The 19,239-nt window shown below is 47.5% G+C and overlaps 1 protein-coding gene across 1 annotated transcript; it reads left to right on the forward strand.

Annotated features, from left to right (window-relative positions):
- Positions 1–3,765: 3,765 nt before the first annotated feature.
- LOC309358522 (transforming growth factor beta-2 proprotein-like) lies at positions 3,766–18,870 on the forward strand. The gene is made up of 8 exons (XM_081891746.1): positions 3,766–4,576; positions 6,199–6,362; positions 6,867–6,999; positions 8,558–8,668; positions 8,774–8,939; positions 12,381–12,534; positions 16,122–17,967; positions 18,621–18,870. Exons 1-7 carry the CDS (start codon positions 4,225–4,227, stop codon positions 16,278–16,280), a joined length of 1,239 nt encoding a protein of 412 aa, XP_081747872.1. The 5' UTR covers positions 3,766–4,224; the 3' UTR covers positions 16,281–17,967; positions 18,621–18,870.
- The last annotated feature ends 369 nt before the right edge of the window (positions 18,871–19,239 follow it).

Consider the following 19,239-nt stretch of genomic DNA (forward strand, 5'->3'; position numbering starts at 1 on the left):
CAGGTCGGAGCCATCACTGAAAAGGCCCTGGCCCTGGTGGAGGATAGCCTGACTTCCTTAGGGCCCGGGACCTCTAAACTATGGTTATTCATGGACCTTAAGGTCCTCTGTGGGGCAGACCAGGAGAGGCTCCTTTCAGCAATTCCTGCAACCAAGCTGGTGCCAAACATATTGTTCTGCCTTCCTTTGGACCACATCAGTGAGGCCAAGAGGAGAGTCTTGTCGTCTGGGAAGCCCAGGACCTCCAGATACACTGCCCAGTCTTGTGCCCCAGGGAAGCCACTTCAGTGCTGCTAATGCAGTGATTTGACTTCACCCACGGAGGTGCACTCCATTGTCTCCCAAGGCAGACAGATGCCAACAACAACAATAGTTTGTTTCTATTATCTGGAATTTTGCAATGTTGCTTTTAAGCTGCCTTGAATCCCAACTTGGGAGAAAAGTGAGATACAAATACATTAAAATAATAATAAAATTGCTAGAATTTTGTTGCCTGAGCCTGCAAAAAAAAGTGTGTGCAGGGGTATCATTGTGAACCTGGAAAGCCCCAGTGGGCGTGTGGTGATCTGGTCTGGGAAAACTGACCAGCCCTACAGCACATAGTTCCTGGACAGGTGCTGCTAGTCCAGAAGGTTGAGGGAGGTCACATGGCTCAGAGGACTTTCAACTTTACCCCTCAGCTTTCTTCCTAACCAGCTCATTCAGTCCAGGAGAGTCCCAATGGTGCTCTCTGTTGGTGGTGGGGAGAACTGTAGCTCAACGACAGAGAACAGGCTTTGCAGGTTTGATGCCTGGCATCTCTAGCTAAGAAAGCGATCAGGGAACAGGTGATGGGACACATCTCTGCCAGGAGATGCCAGAGAGCTGTTCATAATTGGAAATAATGCAGGGCTCCTCTGGCCGGACCTGTCTGTTGAGCACTCATCCTGATTCACTTGCACAAAGCTCATGCAGACATTAGATTTTGATTGCAGCAACACCATATACAGTGGTACCTCGGGTTAAGTACTTAATTCGTTCCAGAGGTCCGTTCTTAACCTGAAACTGTTCTTAACCTGAAGCACCACTTTATCTAATGGGGCCTCCTGCTGCCACTGCGCTGCTGCTGCACGATTTCTGTTCTCATCCTGAAGCAAAGTTCTTAACCCGAGGTACTATTTCTGAGTTAGCGGAGTCTGTAACCTGAAGCGTATGTAACCTGAGGTACCACTGTACTTAAAGTACATGGGCTCCCCCTGAAAAATTCTTAGGAACTGCAGTTTGTTAAGGGTGCTAGGAATTGTAGCCCTGTAATAGATAAACTGTGGTTCCCAGGATTATTTGCAGGAAGCCAAGTGCTTTAAATGTAAGGTATGGATGTGAATTATATCTTAATTGTTGGCAGGTTATACAACAATGAGCAGCCTAGAATCATCCTGATTTTTGTGTGTGTGTGTGTGGGGGGGGGTGTTTACATGTCTTCCCATAAATCAATTATTTATTCTGCACTTTTCAGTGTATTTCCCCATCATTTTTCCTAACCACAAAAAGCCATTAAAAGAAGAAGAAGATTTGTTACACTGGGGCAACAGAGTGCTTTAACCCCTTTTAATAGCACAAATCTAGATTTCCAATGTGCTTGGGTCGGTGCCTGAACTGATTTAGCGAAGGGCAGGAAAAACTATGCAGCTCCATGACTGTAAGAATTGCTGCCCAAGTTTGTTTTTTCTTTCCTCCCTCTCTACCCCACTTGGGGATACCGGTAACTGCATCTGAGGGCAACCATCCTTTTGCCCTCAGTCACATCGCTGGCACCCCTGGCATCTCATGTGTGTCAGTTACTGGTGAATGAACTCTCCACTTAGACACTCTAAAAGAGAAAAGAAAAGGTGGAGGCGGCAGGAGCGCTCAGCTTCTATGATAATTAAGCTGCTAACAGGAAAATGAAGCAGAGGCCAAGCCTTGCTCAAGGCCTGGCAGTGGGACAGAAGGCCAAGCATAGGTTGGCATGGGGCACTTGTTCTGCCCGCTGCTAATGGCTTGGCCTGCCCCTATTAGCGCAGGAGCCAGCTCCCCGATCAATCTTTTCCAGCAGACGCAGAAGCATCATCAGCGATCGATACGGGGCAGAAGCATCATCAGCGATCGATACGGGCCTAACAGCTGAGTGGCTGTTAGGTGTGCCCAGCACTGATCTTGCATGCGGCCCAGCCTATGGAAAATCCAGAGTATTGTTGGTACTCAAGCTGTGCTTTCGCAAAAGCTCTGCTGGCTCAAAGCACAGGCCCATTGCATTCTACAGGTCAGGGAACATCCTCCACGTCAGTGGAGGCTGGCACTCACTAGGAGCGGTAGGGTGGAAGGCAGGGATGCTGACAGTAGGTGGCGCCAGAGCAAAAGACTGGTGGAGCTAGAGTCAATGATGGGCAGAGCCAGCTAAGTCTGGTGTTGTCCCCATCAACACTGAGAATAAGGAGGAGGCTGACAGCCACATGCTTGGCTTGTCAAGTAAGGGAGGTAGGCAGGTGAAGAATGACTGAAGGCAGGCAGAGCTTGGTAGGGCAGTGCCACACCTCCCCTAAAGGACCAGCCTCCACTGCTGCCCATTGGCCATGCTGGGTGGGACTGATGGGAGCTGGAGGCTGACAACAATTGGAGTTTTCCCATCTCTGCAGCTGTTGGCTCAAAGGTACAGCTTGTAACTGCTAGAAACTGGACATTCAATGTATTGATCCCAGTCCTGTGGAATGCTTTCCCGATTGAGATTAGACAGGCCCCCTACTTGCTGAACTTCAAGCACATAGCAAATACAGTGGTACCTCGGGTTAAGTACTTAATTCGTTCCGGAGGTCCGTTCTTAACCTGAAACTGTTCTTAACCTGAAGAACCGCTTTAGCTAATGGGGCCTCCCGCTGCTGCCTTGCCGCCAGAGCACAATTTATGTTCTCATCCTGAAGCAAAGTTCTTAACCTGAGGTACTATTTCTGAATTAGCAGAGTCTGTAACCTGAAGCGGCTGTAACCTGAAGTGTCTGTAACCCGAGGTACCACTGTACTTTCTTATTCCAGCAGGCATTTTAAGGTTTAGTTTAAGGTTTAGCTTAAGGTTTAAGATGAGTTTTGTTCTCTGAATGGCTTTTTTTTTTTAAATGTTGCTGAGAAATGCTTATATTTCAGTAGTCAAAAATTCATTCGTAAGCTATGTTTGCTACCAGAACCCTTGACAGGTTCTTCCTCACTCTCTCATGCCACTCCCTTTCAGTAAGAAACTGCTCTTTCATGCAATTTACTAGCAAACCATCTCGCCTTTCTTGAGAAACAGTGGAGTGCATGTGTGCGGGGTGTGTGCCTAGATCAAGTGAGATCAATATCCAAGCCATTTTAAATTGGTTGGACATGGATAGGTAGATTTTTAATCTATATATATATTGTGTGTGATGTTTCCCCCAAAAAATTAATGCCCAGCAATTTCCCCATTGCCCCAAACAGCTGAAGCTCCTGACTCAAAGCAAAAGAAAAAGGTGATTTGAAACTTTGGCCTACGTCCCAATAATCTGGAAGGTGAAAAGGAGCCACCTCAACACCAGGGAGGCTTAAGATGCAGCGGGAGAGGCCGGGAAGAGGTGTGTCTGGGCAGGGTGCACGGTCCAGACCTCTTTGCGAGGCTCCGGGGCCCTTCTCGATCAATGCTGGCTCTGTGGAGCGAAAGCATGTGGCAGGAAGGGGGTGGAGGATGTGTGGGAAGGATTGGGGGGGTGTTGGAGGGTGGGAGACAGCTTGTCTCTGAGTGGCTCTCCCAGTTTCCTGAGGCGATGGAGGGAGAGAGCACTGAGCAACTCCTGGCTGTTTTCAGCTGCTTCTAGCCCAGCAGAAAGGGCTGAGGCGAGAGAGATGGAGACGGAGGCGCACAAATACGACGACGGCGCAGAGGAGAAGGTGGCCTGGTTCACCCGCTGTATGTGACTACAGCCAGCTTTGCACCAGCCCTTGGGCTCCTGCAAGACTTCCCAAGTCTTTGTGGGCTTGTCGGGAGAACTTCAGACGCTCCCCAGCCCCCTTCGGGGAGAGGACCAAGACTTACTGTTTCATCATCAGGCTGCGACCAACCCCACCGGGACGGGCGGCTGGCTTTCTACGTTGTCCAGAAGAACTGGCAGACTTGAGGCGGGCTAAGTTGGCAGCCTAGAGCAGCCGTTTGTCGCCCCATTCTTATTTTGGCTTTTGTGGAACCTGGCACCCTCCAAACATGCTTTTCCTGGTGCTTCTGACCATGCCATTGGTGACGGGCCCCAGTGGCACAGCCATGGCACTCTCTACCTGCCAGACCTTGGACTTGGAGGTAGCCCGGGCACGGAGGGTCCAGGCCGTCCGAGGCCAAATCCTCAGCAAGCTGCAGCTGGCAACACCTCCCGAGGAAGAGGAAGGGGTTCCCGAACAACCGCCCCCCGAGGTGATGTTGCTGTACAACAGCACGCGGGAGCTGACGCGGGAGCGGGCGGCCTGCGGCGGACGGAGCGCCAGCAGCAGCAGTGAGGAAGAGGAGTACTATGCCAAGGAAGTGCGGCGGGTGGACATGCTGCCCGCCGGGCACGCTGACAGTAAGGGGCGTGAAAAAGGGGTGGGAGATGGCTGAGCCTTGGAGCGGCCAACATGGCCCTGGGTCAAGTTCAGAGTGTGGGGAGGATGAATCCATTAGGATGGCAAGAGCAACCATGACTGGGGAGAGGTCTGTCGGGAGGGTGAGTCATGATACGTATGCTCCCAGTACGTTTCCGAGCACAATTCAAAGTGTTGCTGTTGACCTTTAAAGCCCTAAATGGCCTCGGCCTAGTATACCTGAAGGAGCGTCTCCACCCCCATTGTTCTGCCCGGACACTGAGGTCCAGCGCCGAGGGCCTTCTGGCGGTTCCCTCATTGCAAGAAGCAAAGCTACAGGGAACCAGGCAGAGGGCCTTCTCGGTAGTGGCGCCCGCCCTGTGGAACGCCCTCCCATCAGATGTCAAAGAGATAAACAACTACCTGGCATTTAAAAGACATCTGAAGGCAGCCCTGTTCAGGGAAGTTTTTAATGTGTGACATCTTAGTTTATTTTTTGTCTTTGTGGAAGCCGCCCAGAGTGGCTGGGGAAACCCAGCCAGATGGGCGGGGTAAAAATAAATTATTATTATTATTATTATACCTAAATGGAGCCTCCATGTCCAGAGGAAGTGTACCAGAAGCTACTCCTCTTCTGCCCTCCTTGTGGTATCTGGTTGGCCACAGAGAGGAAATAAGGGCTAGGTAGGCCACTGGTGCAATCACAGGAATTTAGGAAACCGTCTTTTTATACTGGGTCAGAACTTTGGTCCATGTAGCCCAGTACTGTCTGCACTGACTGGCAGCAGCCCTCCAGGGTTACAGGCAAGGGACATTCGCAGCCCTGCCTGGAGATGCCAGATTGAACCTGGGACCTTCTGCATGCAAAGCAGATGCTCTCCCACTGAGCCACAGCCTCCCCCCTCCCCAGGACTCTTAGAGGTTCTTGGAAGGCAATGAGGAAAAATGCTAAGGACCCACCTGCAGGTGCCTACTCTCTACTTAGTGACCACATTTGTTTGTGTGAATGGGCTGTGGCTGATGGACTATCAATGGTTTCATATCACCATTCAGTCACATTAGGCCATTGCCCCTTGCATGGTTATCACAAGACAGCGAGGTAGCTCAGATAATGCAGAGGGTTGTTTGCCGACATTTAATCTAGTGGTTCAAAGACGTTTTTCCTCTGGGCCACACTTTCAGAGTAGAAACTTGCTTGCACCACACCAAATCTTTAAGAAATATGTTGGAGAACAAAAAGAACTAGTCAATTCAATTTGAGTGGCATGACTCGAATTGATTCATTTTTGTGCATACATTTCAATAACCCAAAAGTTTGACGGTACAGATGTTGTAAAGGTGTCATGATCTGTCGTGGAACAACCCCACTGAAGAAGACAGAAGTGGTTACTCAGACATCATTGCTGGTTGTGAAGGAGGATCCCATGACAGGCTTCAGGGCCCACAAAGTGTAGGTCTGCCCTGTCTGCCAGGGATTCTTTTGTTGCAGTTCCTGCCTCACAGGGGGTTGGACTTAGGATCCTTCCAAGAATCTATGAAAATAGGTTAAAAGAGCAGTGGTCATTTTCTTACCTTCTTCCTCTGATGATACTGTCAACCTCTTTGTTCTCCTCCCTCTCTGCAGACTCCATCGCTAGCACCCAAGCCAGCCCCTTCTTTCGCCTTCTGCGTTTCGACGTCTCGGGCGCCGAGCGCAACCTCAGCAGCCTCGTTCAGGCCGAGCTGCGCATCTACAGGGTCCCAAACCCCCGAGCACGTGTGGTGGAGCAACGTGTGGAGTTGTATCAGGTCAGAGCCCCAAAGTGCCTGAGAGAGGGACAAATCCGTTGTTGACAGTTTCTTTTGGGTTCTCATTTTCGCAGTATTCAGTACAGTTCTCCGTATTGCAAATTTGTGAATACCTCTCTAGTAGACACCGTTTTCGTATGCAGTTTTGACTAGTGAACACATTTTTAATTGCAATTACTCGTAGTAGAAGGCATTTTTGCATGCTAGGTTTTTTTCACTGACGTATGCATTTGCATCCCCCCTAAAATATACATTCCCCGCCTCCCCCCACTTTTGGTTGGATGGAGAACTACACTGCAAAATTCAAAGATGTGCAAATTTCAAAGGATCAGTGTGTTACAATTCGTGTATTGGTTTGAGAAGCACAAATCTGGTCGTTTCTCCATAAAATGCCAACAAAATGGTTGCTTCCTCTGGTTTTAAATTTTATAAGCTGCCTTGGGGACAGTATGAAGAAAAGCAGGGTGTAACATTTGAATGAAACAAAATTAAAAACCTCCCCAGGTGATACGGGCAAGAGAGCCTTCAGGACCAACCCAGCGTTATGTGGAAAGTCGAACGTTTCACCCGACTGATAGGGCTGAGTGGGTGTCCTTTGATGTCACAGATACCATCAGCCAGTGGCTGGATAAAAGAGGTGAGAGCCCCTCTCTTCCTAAACCTATTTTAATGGAGGGAAGATTCTTCACTTGGAAAGTATTCAGAGTTGTATCTAACCTCAGTCCCACACAGAGCAGACCCCACTGAAATTAATGAACTTAGGGCCATTATTTTCAATAGGTCTCCTCCCAGCAGGACTTACTTGGATACAACCCATTATTATTATTATTATTATTATTATTATTATTATTATTATTATTTTGAGGGAGGGGGAAGGTTACCATCTGCCTGGCATTTTCCCAGCCTGCCCCCATTTCCCCAACAACTGTTAGTGGTCAACTGCAGCCTCCATTCTTCTGCCCGGACACTGAGGTCCAGCACCGAGGGCCTTCTGGCAGTTCCCTCACTGCGAAAAGCCAAGTTACAGGGAACCAGGCAGAGGACCTTCTTGATAGTGGCACCCACCTTGTGGAACACCCTCCCACCAGATGTCAAAGAGAAAAACAACTACCAGACTTTTAGAAGACATCTGGAGGCATCCCTCTTTAGGGAAGCTTTTAATGTTTAATAGGTTATTGTATTTTAGTGTTCTGTTGGAAGCCGCCCAGAGTGGCTGGGGAAACCCAGCCAGATGGGCGGGCTATAAATAATAAATTATTATTATTATTATTTCTGGCCTTTCTTCACTCCTACCCAAGCCGTCATCACATCAACCTGCTGCAACAGAGGCGGGGATGCCTCTACCTCGTCTAGGCACACCCTCTCCTTTTCCAACTCAGCTCAGCTGAGAAGCGTCCAGTTCCTTTAGCAGCCTTGAACCATCTCTCCAGCCCTATATAAGCCCTTCCATTGTTTGCGCTGGTTGGGGCTGATAGAAACTGGAGTTGGAGGGCCAAAGGTTCCCCATCTCTAACCAGTGGAGCTTGGTCCATTAGGGCACACGGGGCATTGCCATGGGCGTAGCCAGGATTTTTTTGGGGGGGGGGGAGGACTTTTGATAGGGAGGGCAGAACCAATGTGATTGGTCAGTTAGTTAAGTATTTCTCTTGTTTTACTTGCTCTGGGGAGAGGCAGCTGCCCCCCTGCTCCCCATGGGCACTGCCCCACCAGCATCGGCCTGCTCCTCAGTCAGTCCTCACCTGCCCACCTTATTTGAAACTAGCTTCCTCCTCCTTAGCCTCAGTGCTGCCCTTTGAGGAACTCAGCAGGGAAGAGGAAGATGGGACAATGAGTTGGCCCTGCCGATCATTGACTCTGGCGCCACCTACTGTTGGGTTCCCGGCTTTTTGGCCTACCAGTCCCAATGGGCATCAGCCACCACTGTCTCTGGCATATAGGATTGCCATTTCATATGGTGTGTGCTGGCCTTGAACCTGTGCCTTTTAACATCAGCCAGGCACAGAGAAAACGTTTCCTGGAATCAAGATGAAGGGATGGGGAAAAGCATCCCTGGCTCAGTTTCTACAGTGTGGGCCAGACTGCTGTTAAAAGGCACACAGAATATCAAGGTCAACATAATTTGCTTCTGCGCTTTATGACGGCGAGATCCAAATTCTCCATTTTAATTCTTCTCCTCTCTGCATCTTCTTCCCCAGAGAGAAACCTGGGCTTCAAGTTGGGAGTGCATTGCCCCTGCTGCACTTACGTCCCTGCTGGAAACACGATTAACCCCAACCACAGTGAGGAGCTGGAGGCTCGGTTTGCAGGTATGGACATAGGCAGGGACACCGGGGTGGGGTGGGGATTTCAGCACCACCCTCACTCCACCCCTGGATTTGTGAGTCACGCAGCTACTTCCTATACACACGCAGGCCTGGATGACGATCTTATCAAGGAAGCCTGGAAAGGGCGGGCAAGGCCCCCAGATCTCAGCGGCAAAGCTCCGCACCTGATCCTCACTCTTCTGCCCCCGCACCGGTTGGAGTCCCCACCCAAGGGACGGCGTCGGAGGTCAGCCAACACTCCCAGCTGTGCCAGGTGAGGAAGCAAAGCGCTTCAGAGATATCAACATTGTGTTGGGCCCTTAAACATCCTAACAGTGAGTGTGTGTTTTGTGGTTTGGGAGACCAGAAGTGCCACTGGTCTCAATGAACTGTGGACGACTCTATCAATTTATTGTCAATACAGCATGGATTTCTCACAATACAGTGGTACCTCGGGTTAAGCACTTAATTCGTTCCAGAGTTCTGTACTTAACCTGAAACTGTTCTTAACCTGAAGCACCACTTTAGCTAATGGGGCCTCCCACTGCTGCCGCGCCGCCGGAGCACGATTTCTGTTCTCATCTTGAAGCAAAGTTCTTATCCTGAAGCACTATTTCTGGGTTAGCGGAGTCTGTAACCTGAAGCGTATGTAACCCGAGGTACCACTGTATACATATAGGCTCTTTTTTTGCAAAGCATTTCTCCCCTAACACAAGGTATTTTTGCATATTATGTAGATGCATTTATATATATATATATATACAGTATATTGTCTGGCTGGAGCATTGCACCATGAAACTCAGAGCTGTTCCAATTTTGAAGGATAACTGTGTTTTGGTTCACATATTGTTTCAGAAAGTGCAAACTAGGAAGTATTAAAATGCAGAACCTCTTCTTAAGTCTCTGCATTGCTTCTGCAAACCATCCTAAATTGCTCTCCTCCTTGGATGGGCAACTTGTTCCTCATCACCATCTCAATGATCATTAGCTCTGATTCCTGCACCGCAGGGGGTTGGACTAGATGACCTTTGGGGATCCCTTCCAACGCCACAATCCTATGATTCTGTCTCATCCTAATACCCTGAGCTTTCCCAGCCTGCTGCTATGTTCAGGTGCCATTCAATCACATGCCAGCACATTCTGGCTGTGCAATTAAAGCCGACCTAGAGCTCTTGCACAACAAACCCACCCCCACCCCCCGCCACCAATTCAACTTTTTACTATGCGGGAAATGATGGGAAAGTGTACATACTGGAAAGGGCGGAACTCACACATGCTTGGTGCAATGTGGCAGAACTTCCTTGCAAACAAATCAGAATGAATGCTCAATAAATAGCATTCTTCCCCACAAACTTTGTGCAAACAAATCAGGATGGAATGCTCAATAAACTGGCCATCTGGAAGCGGCCCTTGTTTCAAGGAGTTCCGCAGACTGCTGGGGAAGGGAGAGGGAGGAGGAAGGTATTGGTTGAATGACCTTAGCGATTGATCAATGGTGCACAGTCCGTATACCCTTTTACATTTTGTTGGTTTTTCCTTATGCAGCCTATCTCCACTCTTCAATGAGAGTGATCATGCCGGGTATAACAGCCCATCCGGTGCTTTTTAAGGCATAATCTGGATTTCAGAAACTGAGCACAGGGATCACCCCCATCTCCTGTCAGTCCCCATTTTCTGGCAGGCAGAATGATCCCAGCTGTGAACACAGAGACTGTATGTCTTCCTGAAGTGACTCAGTGGCAGAAAAAAAACAACCCTTTAGTGGTTACCTCTTGATCTTCTTCTGTCCCTTCCCTCCTTTAGCAAACACCCATCTAGCCCTAAAAGGCAACCTAAGAGAAAATAAAATTTAAAATATATGTATATACATACATAAAATGAAATCTAACAACACCTCTTTTCACCTGTTTCAATGCCTCTTCATTAAACGCCAGACATGGGTTTGCCTCCAACTAAGTCGTACCTGGAGTAGGGAATGGGCGCATCTGTCACTTTCACTTCCTCCCAGCTTCTCATTTTTCCAATTTTAAGTTTGGTTCTCTCACAATTCCACACCAGCTCATGCATTATTTTTTTCTTGTAATGTGCACATTTGTAAGAAGCTTTGCCTAATATACACATTTTTGCAAAGCGATGTCCCTGACATAATGCCTTTTTGTATGTTGTTGCGTTGACTGTTATATGCATTTATATGCACACTTTATCTACATTGCAAAAGTTGGAGAAGTGTGACTTTCAAAGGACGGCTCTGCTTCATAGAACCATAGAATCAACACAGAGTTGGAAGGGACCATGGGATTCATCTAGTCCAACCCCCTACAATGCAGGAATCTTTTACAGCCCAGAGTAGCTGGGGCAACCCAGTCAGATGGGCAGGATAAAGTCATACAAATTAAGAATACAAATTCAGAGTCCCATGGCTTGCAAATTGCTTTGAAAAGTGTAAGTTTGCCTTAAATTCTTCCCCATCCATAACTCAGAGTAGACCCTTTGAAACTGACAATTTAGTAATGATCCTTGATTTTAATGAGTCTGCTCTGCTTTAAGACTGAACTGCATAAAATCCAAATATTTATGTTTTAAAAATTTCTACCCACATTTCTAACAAAAGAAAAGCACCTCTGAGCTCTGCCCTCTCTTCTATAACTGAGTAGATACAACCCTATCCTCAGAATTAAGAAGCAGGGCTTCTTTCCAGTACACACACAGAGGCACCCCCGTCAACCTTAGCCCAAAATCCTACCTTTTTTTGGTTTGGAAAGTGATGGAAACTGCATTGAAAAGTGTGGCGTGAATGACTGAAGGCATTCAGTAAGCACCCCACAAGACCTGTAAGCACCCCACAAACAGATCAGGATGAATGCAGGACAAATGGTCATTGTCATGTAACTGTCCTGTAGACTAATCAGAACAAAGCCAATAAAGACCAGATATATTATAACTGCTGTGTGCAGTTTGTATGAGGAAATCAGGACAAATGTACAGTAAATAAAAAGGATTGTCTGGAGGAGCCCAAAGGGGAACAAAGGATAAGGTTCTCCTACCAAGACAGCCTGAGGGAGGGCAGTCTTTCGGCACTGTATTTGCTGCTTCTTTTGCTTCCTTTGGGTTTCTGGTGCTGCCTACTTCCTCCCACCCCCACGCCAATGCTGCGTCCTGTGTCCATGAGTTCCATTGGTTTACGCTGGGAAACCTTTTCCAGCCAAAGGGCCCAATGCCAGTGGTGGGCAGGGCCAGAGGCAAAAGGTGGGCGGGGCAACATATGTAAATTTTGCCTGTGTACAGTAGGTAACTTTCTGCACACACCCGCCCATGCAAGCACACCCCTTTTCAGGCAAGCAAAAGGGGTGTTATCGGAGTTCACAGACACATTCTAGCTAGGCAAAAATATACGGGTCATGAAGATGGGCCAGGGAGGGGTGTGGCTTGGAGGGCGTTATGAGGGCCAGACAGGGAAGTGCCCCCACTCCTGGTTTACTTGGTGTGTGGACCCCATCTTTTTGATTCCTTCTCTCCACTCGCACTCATCCCCCAATTAATATTTAAATGTTTCAATATTTTAATGTTGTATTTTAATCTTATTTTTAAGTTGTATTCATTCAACTTGTTTTTATTATTGATTGTTAGGCGCCCTGAGCCCGGCCTTGGCTCGGGAGGGCGGGGTATAAATAAAAATTATTGTTATTATTATTATTAATTCCCCATCTTGCTCCAGGAGTACAGACCAGGGCTGTTGCCTGCGCACCCTGTACATTGATTTCCGCAAGGATCTGAAGTGGAAGTGGATCCACCAGCCCAAAGGCTACAAGGCAAATTTCTGCGCAGGGAGCTGCCGTTACGTATGGAGCATGGACACGCAATACAACATGGTGAGAGGGGCACACAAGCGGGCAGGTGGTGGGTGTCCCTCCCTGAACCCCCATCCTGCAGCCAATCCCAAATCTATTATTCTACCCCTGGGATCTCCAATTCCACCCCCTTTGTGCCAACATAGAACCTCATGGAGTGGGAGAAAGAATATTTGTTATTAATTCAATGGGTGATAGTCAACTAATTTTTACTCAGAGTAGGCCCCTGGACCTAACCTAAGTTATCCATAGTTATTAAATTTAATGGATCTTTCCTGACTTACAATATTTTATTTATTACAATATTTCATTTATTTCATTTCATTCAGATTTATATGCCACTCTTAATCATAAGATCTCAGGGAGGTTCACAGAATAAAACACAGGATAAAAACAAGTACAGTCGTACCTTGGAAGCTGAACAGAATCCATTCCGGAAGTCCGTTCAACTTCCAAAATGTTCAGAAACCAAAGCGTGGCTTCTGATTGGTTCAGGAAGCTCCTGCAGCCAACAGGAAGCCGTGGAAGCCACACTGGACATTTGGGTTCTGAAAATCATTCGAAAACCGGAACAATCACTTCCAAGTTTTGATTGTTTGGTAGCCGATTTGTTTGGGAGCCAAGGCGTTTGGGATCCAAGGTACGACTGTAACTAAGCAAAACAATAACTACGTTTTAAAAGGCTGCAGAATATAAATCAGCCCAAGGCCTGGTTGTTTTTGCCTGGTGCCTAAAAATATGTAAGCAGGGAACCAGGTGAACCTCCCTGGGGAGAGCATTCAATGAACAGGGAGCCACTACAGAGAAGACCCATTCTTATGTTGCCACCCTCCGGACCTCATGTGGAGGCGGTACACAAAGTAGGGCCTCAGATGATGAACGCAGAGTCTGGGACAGTCTATATGGGGAGAGGTGGTCCTTTAGGTATTATGGTCCCGAGCCATTTAAGGCTTTATAGGTCAAAACCAGCACTTTGAATTGGGCCCAGAAGCCAATTGGCAGCCAGTGAAGTTGGGCCAGAAGCTCAGTGGAGACCTGCAAGAAAATATGCTCCTATTCCAGGATACTCCATTCAATTCCATCCCTACCCTCCTCACAGTTTACTTTTCCAAATATGGGCCCTTTCAGACTGTCTCTATTTTTGGGTGGGATGTAATCACATACTGGATGTCATACTCCAGGGAGCCCTTGTTTCGGAAATACCAGCTTCTCAACAAGTACCTCACTAGCACAGACAGGGTTGCTGGTGCAGTGAAGCCCAAACAAACCAAGGTCAAACACAGGGAATCCAGAAGGTCAAGCCAGGATCTAAAAGCCAGGTCAAGAAACAGTCCAAGGGCAATATCACAGGGTAGTCCACAAGGTACAGCACAGCAAGGAGGAATAAGCAGAGTCAGGAGTGAGGAACCAGAGACCTGTGTTTTTTTCCAGCAAGTGGAAGGTTCAAGAAGGAAGCCTTATACCATCTGGTCTCCTAAACCACATTCTAACCACAGCTGCTAGCAGTGAAGGAGTGTAGGGATTGTTTACTCATGAGTAGAAACATAGAATCTTAGAATTGTAGAGTTGGAAGGGACCCCAAGGGTCATCTAATTCAACCCCCTGTGATGCAGGAATCCCTTACTCACAAGTAGTCTGCTGACTCTGGGTCCATAGATGTATACTGTACCATTGCTCTTCAGCCTGGATCTGAAGTTTCTGGTATTGGCACTCTTAAGGACCAGACTCTACCTCCTCCTCTGACCTTTCCAGAGGTTCTTCCTCAGGTATCAGCCCAGAGGACTCCTCTAGGGGATCCTTGGCATAGGACTCAGGGGGTCCTGCCTGCTTATCAAGGTCCATGGCCTGTGGGGTGTCCCGTTTGGCCGCCTCTGAGGGCTCCACGCCTGGCACCCGGTCAGGGCTAGGCATGATATTGGCAAGAATTCAGGTTGTACAGTTATTGTTGACTGAAAGCAACAAACCTACTTCCCCAAAAAGATTGGACGTTTCGCGACAAGGGAAGTGCATTAGAAAGTGTGGGACAAACACTGTTATCCAACCTCCCTGTGAATAAATCAGAGCAAATGCTCAATAAATAGCTGATATCATCTAATCTCCAAGCAAATCAGGATGAATGTTAGATAAAAGGTGATCTGGAAGTGCCATGATACTCAACATTCCAGGTCTATTGAGCATGCTTGGGCTATTTCTTTTTGCGGGGTGGCAGTACCCCATTTTTTTATTCTTTTTTGTACTTTTGAGCTTCTTAAGGTTCTCCTGACTATATTACTACTTGTTTCTGGTTTCTGAATTGTTCCTTTTGGGCCCAGTCCTGCTGCCACTCATCATTTAAGTTCACTGTTAGACAGAGAGCTATAACACATGATGGTGGCCCTATATAATGTCATGTGCTACATAAGGGGTGGGGAACCTGTAGATCAGGGGTGTCAAACTCAAATTCATCGGGGGCCGCATCAGCAGTTTGGTCACCCTCAAAGGGCCGGTTGTATCTGTAGGACTATATAAAGGACATGTAAAGTGGAGGTTTCCTGTGTAGAACGGCCGGCACCGCTAGAGGGCAGATGTTCTCTGGCTTGTAGGCTGCCGCGCATGCGCTGAAGAGGCGGCTTTCTTGTGTCAAAAAAAAAGAGCGAAAATAAAAGGTGAAGGCTGGCGGTCGGCGGCGGCTACACTGGCCACATGATGAGGTCTGGCGGGCCGAATTCGGCCCGTGAGCCTTGTGTTTGACACCCGTGCTATAGATAGTGACATGGGGAAAATTTGATTTAGGTTGCCACATCTATCAAATTCGTACTTTCTGAAAAAGGTGAGAACTGCGCTTCTCCTAATTTTGTGATTCAGATCTCCATCCAATGTTTACAAAAATGCCTACAAAATGAATATATTAGTGAAAATAACATGCAAAAATGAGTTATATTAGAGGAAATTGTTTGCAAAATTTGCACACTAATCAATTGCATGCAAAATAGCACACAAAAATGTGTTTATTAGGAGAAATTCGCACTAAGATGCTGATGAGTTATTCCATCACCCTCTCTGACCATTGGCCCTGCTGAATGGGAATGATGGGAGTTGGAGTCCAACAACACTTGGAGGGCCATTTCATTTTTCCAAACCTATGTTCAGTTCCCCACATTTTCCACATCAGTTTGCAAATTCTTTTTTGCAAAAGAAATCCTCACGAAAATTCGGCTGCAATTCAGTTTGAATTTCTCTGAAAACACACAAGTTTGTATGCTCTTTCCTCCTAAAATATAATGCATTCCTGTACTGCATGTTAGTTTTAGTAATATATGCTTTTTTTTTAATGCACACTCCCCCGCCAATGTACACATTACTTGGCTGGGGAACTGCACTGAGTTTTGGTTGGCATGTTGTTGTTTTTTAAAAGAAGTGTGAATTTGGTAGATTCACCTTTAAATGTAAACTGAATCCAGTTTGCCCCAATCCAATCACTAGACAGGTGTTCAAGGCATCTGGGCAGCAAGGAAGAAAGCATGTCATCTTTAAAGAGGAGACCTCAGGGTGGTTCTGGGTTAGGGACAGAACTAGAGAAGAAGGCATGTAACTTAACGGCTTCTCTCTTCAATCCCAATATCACGCAGGTGCTCCCCTTGTACAACAAGCTGAACCCAGAGGCCTCGGCTGCCCCATGCTGCGTCCCCCATGAACTGGAACCCTTGACTATCCTCTACTACGTTGGCCGCTTGCCCAAAGTACAACAACTCAGCAACATGGTTGTGAAATCCTGCCGCTGCCGCTGAGTGTGTGTGTGTGAGAGGGGGACAGGAGCCGGTTTCATGGATGGTGGGAACCGGGCTAACTGGAGTAAAGGAACATCCCTTCTCATCCCTATCAGTCTGTCTGTCCCAAGGCTACTGGGAAAAGGATTGTCAACGAGACATTATTCCATCCCCCCCCATCCCGCCAGTACAAGGCTCCAGCATTTTTCTTAAACCCCAGCTCCCAGGGAAGAGTCACCTTCTCCTTCTGTGGCTCCACTCATCAGCAAAAGACTCTTCCCTCTTTCCCAGTTCAGTTCACAAACCAGTTTGGTTCGCAGACAAGTGCCTTGCCCTTGCTTTTCTCCCAGATACTTTGAAAGGGATTGGTGGTGTCTCTCTCCCATGGTGTCCTTGAGCTAATTCCTATCCGTGCAAACTCAGCACTTATTTTTTTCAAAAGAAAAATATGTGATTGAAGCTGGTCTGGATATCTAGCATCCTAGCCTCCCTGAGGGTGGTTACTTGGTGGTATAAGATTGACTCTCGGTGCATGCTCAGAGGCACTCTCCCCTTTAGGATTCTTTGACATATTCCAAGTGTGCAGGCCTTGTGTAAACTTTTGGATGATGGACTTGGCTCAGGTCAAGCCTGAGATCCATCTAACCTGGGATCTACCAAAGCTAGTCTTCAGTTTTCTTGGGAGGAAATCCCCCAAGTACTTGGATGCTAGCCACACACACACACACACACACACTCAAAACCAAGCGCCTGCTGAAGGCTTGGCTCAGTGGTAATGAGTGCAAACACAGGGCAGAGAGGCATGCAAGAGAGGCAGGTTGACAGACAAAGGATCTCTTGATCAGGAAAGAGGAATATAGAGCGGTAGGATAAACAAGGCTGTGTGCTTAAGTGTTGTATGAAGGAGGGGAAGGAGGGAGAGATAGGAAGGGAGGCAGACAGAGCGGGCTGGTGGGGGTGCTCAGCTCGGCTGCAGGTAAATATTTGAGAGCAGAGCTTCGTGGTTTTGGAGCTGTGTGTAAACACAACACAGATGGAAACGCAGAGCCCTCCTAGCATCTCCCTGCCCTAATGCTGAAAGTACTTCTTCACACCATGACAGCGCATAGTTTAAAACTATGGCATCTGCTCCCAGAAGAAGTAGGGATGGTCACCAACTTGGATAGCTTTAAATTCAGAGAAGGTAATAAGACTATCAGTGGATACCGACCACGATGGCTATGTTCTCCTTCCACAGTTGGAGGTTGGATGCCTCTGAATCCCCCTTGCGGCGAACCTCGAGTGGGGAGAGCTGCCATCTTGCTTGTGGGCTTCCCATCAGGACACCTGGCTACTGGGAGTACAGGATGCTGTGCTAGATCTGCCTTGCATTGATCCAGCAGAACGGCACAAGACCACAAGTGGTTGTACTGAACTGAGAAGGTCGCATGCTCAGAGATCCCAACGTTTTTCCCAACCTCGGTTTTTGCAAAAACCCAGCCTAAGGAGGATTATAGAAACAGGGAAGGAGTTTTTGGAAATGGAGTTTTTCTTGCCCTAAATAACTTTTCTGCCCCCATTATCTGCCCACACCCTCAGTGGTCAGTTAGCTTTCCATAGCTACTAAGCACACTTAGTCCTTGCTGAGCTGTTTGGGAGAGTGTTCCCTGCCCCCACACTTTCAGGTTTTCTGGCCCTTTAGATTGTTTGTACTCTGACACATTTTGGAGTCATAGAATCATAGAGTTGGAAGAGACCACAAGGGCCATCGAGTCCAAGCAGGAAACACCATCAGAGCACTCCTGACATATGGTTGTCAAGCCTCTGCTTAAAGACCTCCAAAGAAGGAGACTCCACCACACTCCTTGGCAGCAAATTCCACTGTCAAACAGCTCTTACTGTCAGGAAGTTCTTCCTAATGTTTAGGTGGAATCTTCTTTCTTGTAGTTTGGATCCATTGCTCCGTGTCCGCTTCTCTGGAGCAGCAGAAAACAACCTTTCTCCCTCCTCTATGTGACATCCTTTTATATATTTGAACATGGCTATCATATCACCCCTTAACCTCCTCTTCTTCAGGCTAAACATGCCCAGCTCCCTTAGCCGTTCCTCATAAGGCATCATTTCCAGGCCTTTGACCATTTTGGTTGCCCTCCTCTGGACACGTTCCAGTTTGTCAGTGTCCTTCTGTGGTGCCCAGAACTGGACACAGTACTCCAGGTGAGGTCTGACCAGAGCAGAATACAGAGCAGAATATTACTTCCCTTGATCTAGATGCTATATTCCTATTGATGCAGCCCAGAATTGCATTGGCTTTTTTAGCTGCCGCGTCACACTGTTGGCTCATGTCAAGTTTGTGGTCAACCAAGACTCCTAGATCCTAAGGTCCCCCCAAGCCTGCTGCTCCTGCTCCCTTCCCTTATGTGGGGGGTGGTGCTGTTTTGGTTACCTAAGTGCCATTCCCTGCCGGAGCAATGGAAATAGAAGGATTGATGATAAATAGAACACTATCCATACATAGGCCCGAAAGCTTCAAAGTGTTGGGTTTTTAATTTTTTAAAGGGTCCAATTTGTCCAAAGTAGCAATAATTAATCTTGTTGGGCTAATGAATTAAAATTATTGTGGGAAATAGCACTGTAGTCTTGTCCTGAGCTGCTTGAAATCCGTGGTGTATACACAGCCGGACAACAACAGCTGAATTCTGCACCCAATTCTATATTCTCTTCCCCTCCTTATTTATTTTTAACTGCCTCTGCTCTTTTTTTTTTTAAATCATAGTTAGCTTGCCTGTACCAAATCATTGCTTAATGATTGTGATCGGTTTCCAAATGATATCTGTTACTATAAGCAGCTCTGTGAAGGCTTATGTGAAAAAACATGGATATAAAACATGCAAATTGAATCAAATACTGCACTCTCACAGACTCGCAGCACACACGCTGGTCCTGTGCCCTCCTCTGCTGCCCCAGCCCACAGGGGGGTGGGGAAAAACCACAGGATAGG

Source organism: Podarcis melisellensis, assembly GCF_964234715.1.
Source record: "Podarcis melisellensis genome assembly, chromosome: 16".
NCBI lineage: Eukaryota > Metazoa > Chordata > Lepidosauria > Squamata > Lacertidae > Podarcis > Podarcis melisellensis.

Excerpts from the sequence above, each read along its gene's own strand:
- LOC309358522 (XM_081891746.1), top strand. The coding sequence starts at position 4,225 with ATGCTTTTCCTGGTGCTTCTGACCATGCCATTGGTGACGGGCCCCAGT. Across the intron at positions 4,577-6,198 it reads GCCCGCCGGGCACGCTGACA|ACTCCATCGCTAGCACCCAA; the intron begins GTAAGGGGCGTG and ends CCCTCTCTGCAG. Across the intron at positions 6,363-6,866 it reads AACGTGTGGAGTTGTATCAG|GTGATACGGGCAAGAGAGCC; the intron begins GTCAGAGCCCCA and ends AAACCTCCCCAG.